The 17,786-nt window shown below is 40.4% G+C and overlaps 1 protein-coding gene across 1 annotated transcript in view; it reads right to left on the bottom strand.

The window, feature by feature from the left end:
• Positions 1–17,786, bottom strand: part of LOC134640272 (serine/threonine-protein kinase 32C) — a 96,574-nt gene that overhangs the window by 45,240 nt on the left and 33,548 nt on the right. The window contains exon 2 of the mRNA XM_063491949.1: positions 11,959–12,014. Coding sequence (XP_063348019.1) covers positions 11,959–12,014 — 56 coding nt within the window. The remainder of the gene's footprint in view (positions 1–11,958; positions 12,015–17,786) is intronic.

The raw sequence follows: 17,786 nt of genomic DNA, 5'->3' as shown, positions 1-17,786 counted from the left end.
TTTTATGGGAAGATTCTTTTACGCATTATGCTGAACTGAATTTATAAAGAAGAGTGTGCTCATTAGGACAAACAGCAGAAAACTAAACTTGCTGGAAAGAACAATTTTAAAAGCAAAAGACACATTTAATAAGGGCTGAATTATATTCAGTTTCAGGTCCTTGTACTGCACATGCTGGCTCAATGCACTTCTATTAGTAGAGCAATGAAACTAATCTTTGTAACCCACAAATATACTGTATATTATTCAGATTGACTGATTGGTTACTGGGAAAGTTATGGCCCTCCACAACAGTCCCAGTTGTGGAAGGTCACTAAGCCAACTCGTTTCTGCAAAATATTCACTTCTATTTCTTTATAAGCTTAGTTTTGCAGCCCTCCACAACAGTCCTAGTTTCTCATGTGGCCATTTGGGAAAATTAATTGCCCACGGCTGATCAAGAACCATGAATGACCTTTTAGTGTAGGATAGCAATAATAACATTATTAAACCCTAATAAGATACGAGGTCTTGGGACAGACTACCACTCTTTCACCTTTTTTTGTATCAATTAATATATTGATGAAATCATAGTCCTGTAACATTTCAGAGGAGACTGACCTGCAGCCACTCTCTCTGTGATTTTGCAGGCTAAAACTCTGAGTTTATATCTCAGTATATAAATCCAATTCTGCCTTCTTCCACTCTAAATCTTTCATATGTTTAAAAAAAAAAAAAAAAGAAAAGAAAAAATACTGATCTAGCTCTGCACCCCAACCATCTGCCTCAGCCTCCGGCTCTTTTCTACCCAGGCCTCCCTCTGGTTAATCTCAGTGTTACGCACTCCTTGAACACATGCACTTATTAAATGCTTATTAGCTGAACATATCACTTGGTAACAAAAAAGCCCTTTCATGTCGCGCTTCAAAGCGGAGCGTCCCTGTTAAATCCCACTGATGGCTGTATGTTGTTTACCTTTCCGATCCACCTTCCTCCTCCGCCTCGTCCTCTCCACTGTTCTGCTATAGTTAGCAGTCCTATCAATTGCTGTCAGAAGGCCTAAAGCTCCAGGGACTACAAGGCTTGCAGCGAGGAGAAAAAGGTTGGGTGTTAAATTTAGTGGGCTCAGTCAGGAAGCTGCAGATTTTGTGTTTTCTAGGTCAGGTAAGTGCCAAGTCGGCCAGAAGCCTCTAACTGAGACACACGGGGGAAACATGGACAGAGAGGGAAACATGGACAGAGAGGGAAACATGGACAGAGAGGGCCACTGGTCCAGAGAGGGATGACGGGGGGGGAAGAGAAGGAGGGCAGCCCGTGTCTTTTCTATTAAGTTCTCTGGAAATGTACTGTATGTTAAGGGCTGTGCATTCTCCATTGCCTCAGGTTAACGTTCAGCTCATGCCTGTTGTTGGTAAGAATGATTTAGAAAGACGTGCCTAAGTAAAGGGTAACCCGGAAACGTGCAAATGCGCCCACTCCCTTGCACCAAACACGCTCCTCTCACCCACGTTTCATTCTGGTAATAGTGCTTTGAGTGAGTCGAGAGAGGAAAACACAGTTTCAGGGTCTGATAAACATGTCATCCTGGGAGAAGAAAGAATAATTTGCACTTTCATTTGGTTCATTCCACTGGATGTCTCCTGCTCCACAGCGGCTGCTGTCAGCCTGCAGGAAATGAACGTGTTTACTGAGCTCGGCCATCCATTTGCTCAGCTGCGGGAAGACGGCAGGCATGACCATTAATACCGGACTTCTCTGAGGCTTAGCTGTGCAAAATGAAGCTATGTGATACAAGTTTAAAAAAAAAAAAAAAAAGAAAGAAAAAGAAAAGAAAGAGGGATACATTTTCTTCTCTAGTATAAGAACAGTCTCAAGTACAGATACAAATACATATAAATGATGGCACTTGCAGCACAAGCACACCTGCATAAAAACACATTATTCTAGCAGACTGAGAGCGCTTCGCTCTCCAAAGGAAATGATTTGCTTTAGGCATCATTTACAAAACTCTACAGAAATGTATTAACTTTTCAACATGCAGTGCTATCTTCAAAAGTCCTATTTGTCTGACTAACACTTCAAAAGTTCAGTTCATCGTTTAAGGACATGTTCTGCATATCTGACTAGCTCGAGTCAGTGAACTTTTGGCACTGTGGCTACAGTGACAGTGGATAAAGGATGTATGTGACCAGTCAACCAGTTGGTTTCACTACTTTTTTTCAGTCCCATTTATCATTTAGGAATAAACCAACATATTGGTTGAATGTTGGTATTGGTCACAACTGGCTGTGTTGACTGATATCTTCATATCAACATATAAGATGGAATTGACTGCAAGTAACTGATTTATCAAGTGTGTCACATCAAGTTTCTGGTGGCCAAACCTTTAAAAAGACCTTTAAAAAATCTGATGAACAAAGATGAAAATAACAATGCAGATTAGGCTGAGCCTATCGTCGATCGTTTTTACAAGGATGATTTATTTATTTATTTGCCCATGAGTAAGTTTGCTAATAATGATGGAGCTAATAGAAGCAGTCAACAGAAATAATAATAATAATAAGAACGCTGTTTTAACAGCAGCCTTTTTCATCTGCGAGCAAATGCACCCGCCTCACAGTGCGCCCAAATGTAGCGATTCATTTACTCAAACTCATAACAGAAAGAAAAAAAGGCAGTAGCCTATGTTCAGAAAAAAGCATTTGTACATGGACAGATAAAAAGCTCATGCAAGTTAGTCGTGCTCGCACTATACGTCTGCATAAGCGGCACACCACTTTGGTTACATCCTTAGGTTTACCTCTTTCATCCGGTTTAAACATGCTCCTTTAAACCTCTTTCATCCGGTTTAAAGCCAAAGAAATCCCAAACTGGCAACTTTATTTTTTTTTTTTTGCAAGTAGTTCGTCCATGTTTGGACTTCTTCTGTGTTGTAAATGCGTGAATCAGTCCGTGCATGATTACATTGCTCCGCCCATCAAAAGGTCTTGTTGATTATTGGACTGACGATTGTCAGTTGGAATATTTTTACATATCTCCCAACCCTAATATATGCCCTATTTTACTAATGTACAGACCAGCTAACTGTTGGTTCTAAGATGTTCTGAAGCGCTGACAGACAGCAGCCGCTGCCTCTTTGTGACAGGAAGTTGTAAACAAGCAAATCAGTGTGGTTCTATAGTGATTTAATGTAGAAAGATTAAAGTATTGTTGACTGCCAAACTAATTAATCTTTCGGTTCTCATCATGAGCCATATCCATGGGACTGCTATGACAGAATAAATTTAACAAAGAAATGAAAGCACAAGATTTTACAGAAACACAGACAAAAGCTGTGGATGCATTTAATCTGGATTTGTCATATTAAAGTGAAACACTGGTTTTCCTCTCAGAAACGAGAGAGGAAAAAATAAAAGAGGATCTGTGCTGAATGCACTAAACTAAGAAAGACTTTACATACACAATAATAAACTAATACAAAAATTCTAAAGACACACTTGCCTGTCTGTGCTTTCCTCTAGTTTATATAAAACAGACGTTTGAAGCCGTTTGTGTATGAAGGCGAGGAAATGTAAGGACCACATAATGAGGATTACATGCATCAAAGAAGGTAATGGAGACCAAAGATGCACAAAAAGGGCCTGAAGGCTTATCTCCACTATAGGTTTACTGAAGCTGTTAGAGGTGTAGCTGAGTGCTCCATTAAGAGTGGAAATATCTGATACATATTCATCAACATGATATAACTTGCAGTTTGCCATCTGCTATCTTGTTATATATCACAAAAACAAGAAGGCTGAAACATACACTTTATATAAAACATGGACGTAGCCATCGTAATGTCATCCACTGTTAAGTCCCCTTATGAAGCCTGAAGCTTGGCCATACCCTGAATATTGTCCTTCCTGGCTTTTCTAATGATGACCTTTAGTTACAAAATGTACTTCATATTTTATTCATCATGACCTGAAACTAGTGACTGAGCCCATAAACTCATCGGGAAAATGTGGACAGGGCAAGAGAGCTGAAGGCAGTTTCCAAAAGACTTCTCTAGTCCTTAGCAATCAGAGAAGTTTCCCTCTGCTGGGAGTTTAAAATAAATAAATAAATACAGGCACTTCGCCTTTGGCTTAATTTTTCATTCTCGGCGGCTACGTCCGTACGAACATATTTGGTGGAGTTCACACTTGACATTTTGGCCATGTCAGTTTGGAGCTGATGCCACTGTTCAGGAAATTTAAACATCAATTAAGCCAGCAGTCACTATCCGGTCTTTAAGTGACGACGTATGAACCCTGCTTTCGGGTCCAAACTACTCTGTGTTTATTAAGGCTGTTGTGTTTTTAACATTTTTTAATGCTTTGTATCTTGCTGTATTTAATCTGAACAAGCCCCTAAAAAGAAGTCAGTGATCACTGTTGGCCTTTCTCTGTTTTTATTACCGCTGTTCATCGGCAGCACATTTTAAAGCTCAGTTTTTAAAACCTTACGATGTAACTACAGCCCAGACCATGCAGCAGTATATTAACGACTAACCTCGTATTGCGGATGGATTATCTTGATTATCTCAGTTGTTCTCCTGACTGAAGTTTGGTCCGTTTACAGCATCCTGCCATGAGATTGTATTTGTCCCTAACTATCAGGAACCCTCTTGTTAACTTTTATCAAGGGGAAAAAAGTTCATTGTGCTCATATGTTTATATTATGCTAACCATAGCTGTGTAGCTAGCCATCACTATATACCAGCTAGCCCAACTTCAGTAACCCTACAAACGTCACTACCGTTTAGTTTTCTGTCTTCATTTATGTTGGAAGTGACAGCAGAGCTGTAATTTTTAATTTTTGAGAAATCCCTCAGTCAGAACATGGTGTATATCTTTAGATGAAAACCAGTGAGCTAACTCCCTGCTAACTTCTAACTCCTATAAACTTCATAAATTCTGTTTTCATGGATGCCTGGATGTTAAACTTAATTGGTACACCTGATAAAGCAGCCACACTGATCACTTGATTAAAGATGAAAGAATTTAGACAGCTTTTAACGCTTAGTGATGCCGCAGTGTTCATTTGACTTTGGGATATGAAGCGAAGTTTGGACCCTGAAACGGCCAATGATGTCAGACTTAAAGACCAGATTAAGTTTGGGCAAGCCCGTAACACTCATACCACTGCCAAAAATAATGGATTAATCCTGAAAAGTCAATAAAGGAATGCTTTTGTTATTATGAAAGTAATACCAACAATAACCCAGCAAAGGAGAATTTGGACTTTTATTAAAAGTGAGTCTGTAAGATGTAAAACTGATCGCTGTTTTCACTGAGAATGTGCGATATACCTAGTTTGCTACCTTTGTTAACTACAGGTATTTGACATCATCATAATCCTGACTGGTCACAGCTCCAGTCCTCTCTCTAGCTGAGGTGTCCTTCTCTGGGCAAAAGTAACTTAGTTCCATATTCATTCCCTTGTGAGACCGACCGCTGACTGACCCGTCAGTATTACAGCTTTCACAAAGGCATTGATTGATTGATTTGTGTCGGTAAGCCCTGCCTACGTTAACTGGCAGGCTTTCTGCTCTTACTACAGCACATAAGCAGTATGCAAACATCATGCTGGCAGACTTGTTATTTCATTCTTATTTCCAAGCTGACAAAGACAAATAGCCTTTAGGATGATGACTAACCACTACATTTGACAAATGGGACACAGCATCAGCTAATGCAGCTGCAGTTACTGTGCTGCCAACTTCCCCCCAAAAATAAAGAGCAGTACAGAGTTACTCTGTTACACTAAACTTTGTGGCGAACAACTCAACAGTTTTGCAATGACGACACAAAGTATCAGTTCATATCTTATCAACTGTTGGCCCAGGTACTGGTAGTTAGGAATAAGCAGTTAGTCAACTCTAAATATGGAAAGTTTTAAATCAATTTCAGACCACTTTGCTCTGGTAAATGTGGTTGAGCGCATCCAAAGACTCTAAGAAAATCAACACCCATAACTCCTTTAACTACAAAGTCAGCTTCACACCCTTCTTTTGGATGGTTTTGTTACTTAATTTTGTCATACTGAAGGCACTCACACCTAAAAATGTCAATTTATAGTATCTTCAAAGGTTGCAAAGACATAAATATCTTAAAGACTCTTATCTTTCCTGAGGTCCAGCCTGAGGGCACGGCATCGCTGATCAAAGGACACAAAGTTTGCAGGCAGACGGAAAAACTTATCTGACCTTTTAAAGTCAAATGAGAATTATTTGATCGCAGATTCTTATCAGTTTTAATCAGAAAATGTAACCTTATCTGAAGAAAAACGCTGGCTACTGTCACAGTTTTGAAATCCATTCTCCATGCTTCTGCACAGATATCAAAAAAATGTGGAGGTGGAACAAAGCTCTCTCTCTCCTGTTTGTGGAAGGTACATAATGATGCTGTACATGAGAATACTGATACTTGTGTTATTCTCTGGGGAAGAGTGGTTGGAATGATAATGAAGACAACCAAGAATTTAACCCTATTATTAGTAGAAATGCAGCAATACCCAGAACACCCTGATGATTAATACGTCTATGTACGAAGGCACACTTTGGCAAAGTTGGACGGTGATGAAATAAGATTCAGGCTCCAGCGGAGAATTTAGAGGTCATGACAGCTTTCTGGCTCGCAGCAATGCTGCCATTCTCATTTTCTACCCTATATGTTATATTTTGTTGGCAGGAATGTTAATATTAACGCCTCCAAATGGCCTATTTTTTCTTTTTTGGATTTCACAATCTGCTGGTCCATTTCTTGTAGATAAAAAAAAATATGGTTGAAATCATACCGTTGAAATAAATAAACCCGGGAACATCAAGCTCTCTGGGTGGTACGTTAAAGCAGCTATTCCACCCATATGGCCCCGTCTTCTTCTTCTTTATGTTGCTGTGCAGTGTAGGTTTACTCGGTGAAACCTATAGAGGTGTAGTGTAACGGAAGAGCGCACATTTCTAGGCTAATTGGTTGCCGAGGGCTAGGCTGTGGCTGAGCTGCAAGATGAACTCTGCAAAACCAACTTTCATCTAAGTAAAGATGAGAGTTGGTTTTGAGAGGTGGAAAGAGGGGAGGGATGAGAAGTAAAAAGCAGCTACTGTCAGTCTTTAGAGACAGGAGGACTGATTGGCCGTCTGGGAGCCCAACGGAGGTTTAAAAATACAGAAAAAAGTTGAAAACGTTGAAGGCTTGATCATCTCCTGACCTTTCCATAGATATGATGAGTGTCACAGCCTCTTGTGGTGTCCGTTTCCCTCATCTCCATCTCGTTTTTACTCCCACTCATTTCCAGCAGCCGTCTCTGTTCGTCTGCCTTCCCATTTCCATCCTAATGAGGCTTTATTCCCACTGAAGCATCTGCACGGCACAGGAAAAGAAGACGCAGGAACCGCCGGCTGAGTTCATCCACAACTTCTGACCTTCCCTGTCTCTCTCCATCCACCTCTCTTCTATCTGTTTAGATGTTTACCTGTCCATGTGACTGTTGACATTAGGAAGCTGTCACTAAACTGCTGTCACTGCCAATGACTGTCATGTCCCCCTCGAGTGTTAGCCCTCCTCCAGAGCTCTAAAGCACAGGCTTTAATAAGCCCAGCGAGAGAAATGCCAGCTTCCTATGCAGCCTGAGCTGAGAACATTGGAGTGACAAAGAAGAGGGGGGCGAAAGTCTGATGCACACAGGGAAAAGGTAGAGAGGAAAAGAGAGAGCAGGAAATTATTCTTACTCTTAGGACGTATATGGCCCAACAGGCCTAGCCGTCATGATACAGATGAGCTACATCCTCCTGGAAAGCAGCTACCATTACAGTCTCCCCCATCTGCTGGAAGGCAGATGCTTCAAAACAGAGTTAGAAGTAAAGAGAGACGGCAGGAATTCAAACAAAATTAACGCCATATTTTATCTTTAATAATCATATATATTGCTTTACCAAAACAGCTTGTTTTTGTGTTTTTTTTAAAACTACCATCTCTCTTAAACCAACTTGAATTGAATAGTGAGCACAGCCACTAGGCATTATGTAACAAAAAGACAGGGATGGGAGGGAGGGAGACGGTACCTGCACTGACGTTTAAAAAGAAGGAATAGGAGAAGGAGGGGGGATGGAGGTGGTGGAGCACTCCAATAGGGGGAAAACAGAGATTTCAGTAAAGCTCAGTCCAAAGCACTTTCCTAATGATTTCCCTGTAACATTAGTCCTCGAGGACCCCGTCACAGCAGACTACTGTGAGCGGCACCAGACAGTTAATGAGACAAAAACAAGACGCTCTTACAGCCAGGAGGCTGCTTTGAGATGAAGCTTGATTAATTTAATTGATTATCTGTGAATAAGTCTTGAGCCTCTCCTCAGTTCTTTATATTTTGCCTGTACTGAGCCAGATGTTCTTCTTGAGCAACATTTCCTTAGACTTTCTGAAGGTCATTTAAAGTTTTTCTTTGGACACTGACTGCTTTTTCACCCATTTTCAGTCAAGTCCTTGTACCTGATCACTTTCAGAGCGATATTTTTGGTTTCCTTTTGAAAACCACTTACAAAGCACACAACTTAGCAAAGTACCAATTTTAAATTGTATTGTTAGTGATTTTGTTACTAGCACCCTGTCACAAAACACACCATTTCTTCCCATTTCTTTGGACTGGACAAGTAGGGCACAGAAAAAAAGGGGACAGGCCAAAAAATCTATGTACAGCAGAGGAACAGTACCTGAAAGGCATATTAAAAAAAATCCAGCAAACCCCTGACACAGGACCTGAAAGATGCACCTGATTCTTCAGTTGATCCATCTAGTGTTCACCAAAGCCTCATCTCATGGTATCAGTGAAGGGTGGCTGTCAAGAAGCCATCATTAAGCAAGGGAAACAGGGAGAAAAGGCTGAGGGATGCCAAATTACACAAGAACTGGACTGAAAATCAGTGGCAGCAGGTCTTATGGAGTGATGAACCAAAATTTGACATTTCTGGTTCAAATTGCTGGTAATATGTCTACAACCACCTGTAAACTACTGTACAGTTCTGTCATAGTTTGGGTCTGCATTTCAGCCAGTGTGTTGGGGATTTTGTCAAAATTGATGGAATTATGAACTCAGAAAAGTACCACCAGACTTTGATGCACCACGCAATACCGTCTGGAAAGCGTCTGACTGGCAGCAGCTTACTAAACACAACGAAACACCATCATTCATGGACTGACCTGAGTCATGTGGGATCATCTTGGCAGAGAATAGAACAAAAAGGCAGCTAATATCGAAAGAAGAGCTCTGAATGTCCTTTAAGAAGCCCGGAGAAGTATTCCTGAAGACTACTTAAAGGAATTCCAAAGAAAGGTGCCTAACAGAGTTCAGGGTGTGCTGAAGATAAAGATGCTCATACCTAATATTGACTCTCAAGCTCATTAGCTCATTATGTAAACTCTGTTTTTGCCTTTTATAGTGTATTTTCATGTACGCTTTCCAAATTTAAACTGATGCACCCGTTTCCCATTACCCAGCAAGTTAAAAAGAAATAAGGTGTGGCTCAAACTTTTGCACAGTCCTATATTTCACACCTATAAAATGTTTTGGATCTGATAAACCTTTAAAAGCACTGACCTGCTACTCCAACTACCTAACTGTTTTAAACAACACGCACTTACCAGCAGTTGTGTTGCGTTTTTGTCAGGTTAGCGGCTCAGACCTAAAACACCCCTACATTATCTCTAATTCAGTTCTGGACCCAAGCTGACCCATTAAATTACGTGGTACTCCTTTTATTTGTACTCATGTACTCAGGCATAAATTAGACTTTTCAGGTACAAACTGTAACACCCAAACCCACGCTGTCATTATGCCAGGATCAGTTTACATTTTCAGACTGCAGTTGTAGCAGCGGCTACGCTCGGAGAATTTTGATGCAGGATCTTTGGCTGCCAGCAGGCATGCCTCCCTGTGCATTTTATTTTTTTAAACTGATGACTGAAGGTAAAGGTTTCACCACGCATCTGTCAGCTGTCAATTAGGGCACTTTAAGTCACAGAGTGCGATATGAGTCCTTGCGGTGCTTAGTCAGGGGCAGAGTATGTCTTCTGTAGTAAGAGTCAAAGTGGTGTCTGCACAAGCTTTTAAGCTAGATAACACAAAGAGGAGCTCTTATAAAACAAGAGTGAGACTGAGAGGCCTGCTGCAAGAAGATACACACCCAAGTGCTGAGATTGTAAAGATGAAAAGTGAGCAGAGGAAAATGAGCGTTTCAGGAGAAGGACGCGGTTTCCTCTTTTTCCCCTCTGGCAGCCTCACAGCGGGGAGTTATGAGGTAGCCCCAACCTACCTCACATCTCCCCGCTGTGCAAGAACGAGCTCAGCAACACACGCATTCGCTCTCTTTCGCGAGTGCATACGTGCACATCTACAGTGCTGCATGCCGATGAACCCATTTTCTTGGAGCACCTACACAAGCTGCAATATACAGATCATGTTTCACAGCGCTACAGCGAGAGGCAAACACCTCCCTCTGTTTGTGCTTCATTCTAGCTTCTCCCTTCTCTTCCCAACCACACACACCAACACCTTTCTCTTGTGAATTTTATTTTAATCCTTAACATAAAGACAACTATAAATTAGGATAACCAAACCTGATTTATTACCTCCTACACCTCCCCCACTTAAGTGTGTTCAACAGGAAGCTAAAGATTGGTGCTGTTAAAGTGTTCAAAAAACAGCAGGAGCTCGGTGTGAGGCCACAGTGGGCCAAAAAACACACACAAGATGACCTCCAGCAAGGACAAAATGTATCTGGATGTCTCTGTGAGCATCTGTCTCACTGTGTAAATGTAGCACAATGTCTGTGCATGCATGGCTGGGGAAGAGATACAGCACAACTGAAAGCCAGTGCTCAGACGAGGACCTGGTGCATCGTCCGTGTCTCATCTCAGCCAGTTTACTTACAAACTCTTTAAGTTTGAATTTTAAAGCCGACAGTGTGAATGAACCTTATTTACATGTGGCGTTCATCTCAAAGAAACTAGAGTGAGTGTAAATTGTTATTCTAAAAAAATAATGCTTCCCGGCTTACTGCGGATCCACTTCAGTATCATAAGGGAAGTGACAGCAGCTCGAGGGAACAAAGCAATAAGTAAAAATTAACATAAATTCACATGGTAATGTATTCAGCATCGGGCAATGACTTTCCATATTACAGAGGGACATGTTTTTAGAGGGAAAAAGTGTTTTTGTAGAGAGCAAAGAATTTGCACAGGCGTGCACAGACACGAGTATAATGAACAAATATTAGCAGTGATATTTGGGATTTAAAATGAAGATAAACTATTCCAATCTCTGGAGCCCCAATTGTGTATCTCACACACACACACGCACGCCCGCCCGCACGCACACACACACAGTCATGAATTCATTACTGAAGTCTCATCCAGACGTTCAATGGGTACACAAAGGAATTCTTCGGCAGGAGGCGACAAAAAAATGGTCCACAAGTTAATCCAAAATGACTGTTTTATCAACAATGGCCACCAACGGTGATATTGGCACCTGTGACAAGGTTGAAAAGAACTGTGGGTAATTTGGTTTCACAAAATGCAGCGCACACACACACACACACACGCTAAGTTCTCCTCCTGCCTTTATTCAGCCCAACCGCGCGATGACAAATAGAGCCGCAGAATTGTGCTACTCTGTAATTAAATTGAGACGTGGGGTCAAAATTCCCAATAGATTGAGTGAGATGAAATATAAATTGGCTCTCCTCTAACTGACTTTATAGAAATAATTACATAAGCTGCATTTATAACTGTTATTAAATTAGAAAAAAAAAGGACGGCTCTGTTAAGCAGCATATGAGAACTAAAGTGTAATCCCAGCACATTTAGCTTAGTTTGCTCTGATTCTTTAGAGATGACGACTGTGGTGGGTAATTAAGGGCAAAGAATATACAAGTCGCATGAAAAATGGAGACCACATTACCTTTCCAAAGCTCCCCTTCCCGATGGCCCGCAGTATCTGGAAGTGGTCAAAGTTTACTGTGGAGAAAATGAGAAGCAGTTAGTGAGAACGTGTCAGTTTGAGTTGAGCTATAAAACAGGGAACATGACATGTACAGCACTGTGCAAAAGTCTTGAGCCATCCCTCATTTCTTTATTTGCTTCCAGGGATCCGGACTTCCCTATAATCTTTAAAGTGGTATTAAGGAACAGCTCTCCAGGCTTTTTAAAGTGTTTCTGATTTTTAATCCAGGGCTTGTATTTGACCAGTTTTTGTCTGTTAAGACACTTCACACTAATCTATGAAACATTCAAACATAAACAGACACCTAAATCACAGAAAGGACCAGAAAACTTAACAAAGAACCAATTTTAAATTGTATCTTTACACATTTACTTGCAGCCTATTGCAAAAAAACAAAACCCCACATCATTTGTTCCGACTTCTTCAGTTGAAGCATGCAGTTAATAACACCGTTAACACAGACTGACCTGGCAAAATATGAAAAAAAAATGAGGGGGTGGTTCAAGACTTTTGCTCGGTACTGTATGAGAAATGGAAATCCAGACTCTCTGTGCACTTCACAGTGTATCGGTGCACTTTGGCAGTACTGTGGAGATTAAATGTTTTTTTCAAAGAATTAAAAAGTAGGAGCACAGTGGGAGAGAATAATGTGTGTGTTGGATAATGAAACGTGAAAGATTGAAAGGTAGAAATAATGAATCACAACAGTCAAAATGTGAAAAAACAAAAACATTTTCCCTGGAGGATCTGTACAGTGACACACCGTCGCAGTATCGACGATTAGCAAGCAAAACAAAACCCCAGAAATAACATTTGTTAAATGAAGGCTTAGCTAAACTTTTTTAAACTTCACATCTGAATAACAAATAACACACGCAGCACATAGAAACAAATATCTAAAATGAGTTTGATCTAGATCGCAATAAAATTTGACACGCTTCCATAAGTTTTATGATCGACTTTCACAAGATCAAATTTGAGCAAGTAAAGACATTTCACATGAAGACCAGAGGCAGGAGAGTTGTATTTCAGAAAGACATCCAGCTCAGAGCGCTGAACTCATTCATCTTATTTTTTTTTTTTCCTATTTCAGTATGCATAATAACACAGCCAGATGTTTTCATTCAATGCCACTGGAGCAGATGCATGTGTGTGTTCTGCAGACTGATTGAATCCTTCTGTACGCAGCTTAAAATTAGTCCTGAGGGACATGGTTGGATGGAAGTGGTGAGGAAGAGTGTCATGTTTTTTCCTCTGTAATAAATAAACAAAATAATAAGCACAAATATTTTGCTTTCCAAATATATTTTTTATGAGCGCTGAACATGTGATCAAGATTAGACGATAAATACAAGATTAATTTCACTATTCTGGTGTATTTCTACCTACCTGACTCATTTTTGAATTAAATTAATGCAACGTGTGAGACTAATATTTGTAATCAGATCTTAATTTATGCAATTTTAATTCCAAATTATCCATCATAGACCCCAGAAAAAGCATGAATAAAAAGAACACCCAATCCATGATATTAAAAAAGCCTTGATCATTAATAGCAAGTCTTTTTAATATCAACCAATATGAGTAAAGTTAGCTTAAAGGCAAAAAAGCCAAAACCCTTGTTTTTCAGGCAGAGGAGAAAAAGAGGGACTCGATGTAAGATAAAGAAGCATTTTTTCGAACTGTGAATCGTGCAAAGCTACTCTACTAGAGTCCAAGAATAAGAGTATCATGTTGGAAATGAACATGAGGATGATCAAAACGCATTCCCTCCAACAAATAAATACTATAGAGAGCAGAGCTGCTTCAACATTTAAAAAACAAAAAAACAACGTCTTTGGCTGAGCACAAACACAAGCGTTTAGGAATCAGATTAACCAACAACAGACAACAGCCAAGATTTGTTTCAACAACTCAGAGTAAAGAGTAATTAGCTAACACTGTGCAACTGTTGGCCAGTAAAATCAACAGTTGCTAACTTTCACATTCAGCAGCTCATTACGACACTTAAAATAAATCTAATTAAGATATTTAAATGTTGGTTGTATTTTCCTTCCCGATGCATGTGAAAGGTTAAGACTTACATCTCCAAATGTAGTGGAACTGATTTGAACCAGAGGACTTACCCACAGTGTTACATGTACTGCATAAACATGTTTACCGGTGAAGGTAAATCAGATGCTGTCCTGACTGTGTGACTAAATTCTGTGCTTAAAGCATCAAATCAATTTAATATGACTGACTTGCTATGAGAGGTTTTTACTCCATGTGTGACTTTTTCTGGGTTCATACACCTTTTTCAGGGTCAAATTCAAGCACTTTGTAAGCAATGTCCATTCAATGTCCATTTTCAAACTTGTCCAGCACAAAAAAAGGATGCATATTTCACTTCGCATCACCTCAGTAAGACCATGTGAAAGGCCAAATTAATAAGTCTTCTCATCAGATCTTGATGCTTCTTTCTTACGTGACACAAAAAATAGGAGGAGACAGATCTTGGCTTGTGTTGTTTTTTAAGTTGATTCATTCAAAAATAACTCTAAGACGCTTAACTACATTGCAGTCTGTGTTGTTGAAGTCCTAAATTATCACCTTTAAAGTGTTTGTGCTAATAACATCATGTAGAGTAAGACAGGCACAGAGAACAGCACTGACTGGGAGAGGCTTTGAACAGATGACATACTCAGATCAATTCAACACTTTAGACTTTAAGAATACACAAGCATCTATCAAAAACCTATTTAATCTATCATCTGTGATATTATTATGTACAATTATAATGTATTGTTCATCTCCCTTAAATAAACAGGCAGCCTTAAAGTATGAAATAGTCATTTGTCTACTGTCTCAGTGGCTGATAGTGCCCCACAGGCCTCAATGTGAGTTTGAGGCAATTATGTTTAAGTTGTTTAACGATAAACAGATTTTGAATGAAAGCGAGGGAACTTCGGTAGCACAAAAAAGTGTATATTCTTTGTGTCCATATGGATCAGCCATATTACCATTATTTCCCCCTAAGGTTGCCAAAAGCACCAAGTTCATACTTGAAAAAGCTGCAGCAATACACAAAAATATAATCAATATTCTATTTACTTGGTGACAACGCCGCTTTTAGCCTTCGATCAGAAAGCCTTAAGTTGGCTAGTTAAGCATCGAGCTAACGTTTAAAGCGTTCACTTTGGGGAAGTAACTCGCATTACTGCTACTGCTGTGTAATCTTAGTTAAATTCACAGCATATTCCATAAATTACCCTGCAATAACTAACTGTTATAATAGCGGCACCGTATTGCATCACACTGAGTACATTTCAATCATTTATCCCGCGAGTTTGCTAGCTAGCAAAATCATAAAAACAATTTTAAAAATTAGCATGTGTAACGTACACACTCGAGAAAATTATTTACTAGGACTTACGTAAACTCCCCCATTGTGAAAACGTACAAATCCTTCTTGCAGACTCCTTGTATTTTTCGTTTTCCAGCAAACACTCATTAAAACGGCAACCTCCGGACACGTTATCACTCACCCCCGACTGTTCGGGGAGGGGGGGGTCACACATTGAAACAGACTAACGTGCAGAGGTACAAGGCAGCCCAGGCAGAGAAATGTTGGTTTTAGACTTCTCTATCTGATAAGAAAACTATTCAAAATCAGATAGTTATTTATGGTGAATGAAATACGGTTACAGTTTCACGAACTTTGAAGCACCAAATCCGAAATCCACGCACTACAATATTAAAATCCAAGATTCTTCATTACTTTATACAGAAAAGCTTGACATGGTATGCAGAAAACAACAACAAAAAACCCCAAATACAAATAAACGAGCAAAAAGTTTTGCAACTGTCAGTTTCCTTTTAAAATTCTTAGTGTGAACAACATTACACAAACAACCACGTGTGTGCGCATGCGCGCATATTAGAACGCTTTGATCCCTTGTGATGCGGTAACTTTGCTTTGATCCTTTCTGACGCGGCAACTTTGCTTTGATCCCAAAACCCTTAAATAGGCGCGCTCACCTATCATATTTTATAGCTTAACGGACATTGACCTGACAGCAACGAAAACCCTTTCGAGAAGTTTTGAGAGCATTTTATAACAGAAACCAAAACAAGTTCAGTTTTGTTTCTCACCAATTCACAAAACAAACAGACACGTTACACCATGTCAGCCAACCCATCTTTTGGCTCAGATGATCTTGAAATATCATCTTCCTCTGAAGATGAGCTTGAAATACCTGAAGGGACCATTTTGGGAGATCACCACGTGGTAGAGGCTTTCCTTGGGGAAGGAGGCTTTGGTGTTGTAACCAAATGTCGCAATACAAAAAACAACCAAACTGTGGCTATTAAAGTCAACAAGAGCGACCCTGAAATTCTGCAACAGGCAAAACTGGAAATTTTCATCCTGGAGCAGCTGCGACGCTTGGATCCCGACAGGTGCAACATTGTTGAATGGAACGGCTATTTCCTCGATGGAGAGCGTATTTGCTTAAATTTTGAACTCCTCGACCAAAGCCTGTGGGACTACATAGGGGACCGGAATAACCAAGGTCTCCCAATAAGCGAACTCAGTCCAATTTTGCATCAGCTCGCAAATGCTCTGTTCCACCTGGGTTCTGTGGGAATAGTGCATGCTGACCTCAAATCTGGAAACATAATGGTTGTAAATCGCCACGAGTCTCCCATCAAAGTCAAACTTATAGACTTTGGCCTCGCACGTCCCGCTTCTGCACTGATTCCTGGTCACCGTGTGGGTACGATTGGTTATTGTGCACCCGAGGTTATGCTTGGCATTCCATGTGATGAAGCAATTGACATGTGGGCTCTGGGGCTGGTAGCTGTGGAGCTTGCTACAGGGGTGCCTCTCTATCCTGGGAAAGACGATTATGATGTTTTGAGATTCATAACTGAAACCCAGGGTCAGCTACCAGATCATCTTCTAGATTCTGGCGTGTACACTGATTGCTATTTCATCGAAGATAACTACAATGAACAGCGCTGGACATTTAAGACCAAAGAACAATTTCAATACGAGACAGATTATCAATCCAAGGAAACTCGATATATAAAACTTAAGTGTCTCGATGACCTCGAAAAACTAATGAAGGTTAGGCGAGGACCTGAAAATGGCCAACAATTACTTGTCAGGCTAATCAAACAGATGTTGGCCTTGGATGCAAATCAGCGCATAACACCCTCGGAGGTTCTGAAGCATCCTTTTTTCAACCCTGGCCTCTCAGGGAGAGCCCCCTGCACTGACATGAATAGCACAGGGGGAGAAAACCTTGTGGTCTCTCAGCAGCCTTCAAACAGGAAAAGTCATGGGTCGCAAAAATTCAACTGCAGTTTCCAAAACTCAGTTGAATTTCCTCAAAAAGGACACATCAACACCTCAGCCACCCCATCTTCCTCTGAAATATCATCTTCCTCTGAAGATGATCTTGAAATATCATCTTCCTCTGAAGATGATCTTGAAATATCATCTTCCTCATCTTCCTCTGAAGATGATCTTGAAATACCTGAAGGGACCATTTTGGGAGATCACCACGTGGTAGAGGCTTTCCTTGGGGAAGGAGGCTTTGGTGTTGTAACCAAATGTCGCAATACAAAAAACAACCAAACTGTGGCTATTAAAGTCAACAAGAGCGACCCTGAAATTCTGCAACAGGCAAAACTGGAAATTTTCATCCTGGAGCAGCTGCGATGCTTGGATCCCGACAGGTGCAACATTGTTGAATGGAACGGCTATTTCCTCGATGGAGAGCGTATTTGCTTAAATTTTG

The sequence above is a fragment of the Pelmatolapia mariae genome, linkage group LG13 (assembly GCF_036321145.2).
Source record: "Pelmatolapia mariae isolate MD_Pm_ZW linkage group LG13, Pm_UMD_F_2, whole genome shotgun sequence".
NCBI classification, from domain to species: domain Eukaryota; kingdom Metazoa; phylum Chordata; class Actinopteri; order Cichliformes; family Cichlidae; genus Pelmatolapia; species Pelmatolapia mariae.
The sequence above is the reverse complement of the archived record's forward strand: the minus strand, read 5'-3'. Positions and strand labels throughout refer to the sequence as shown.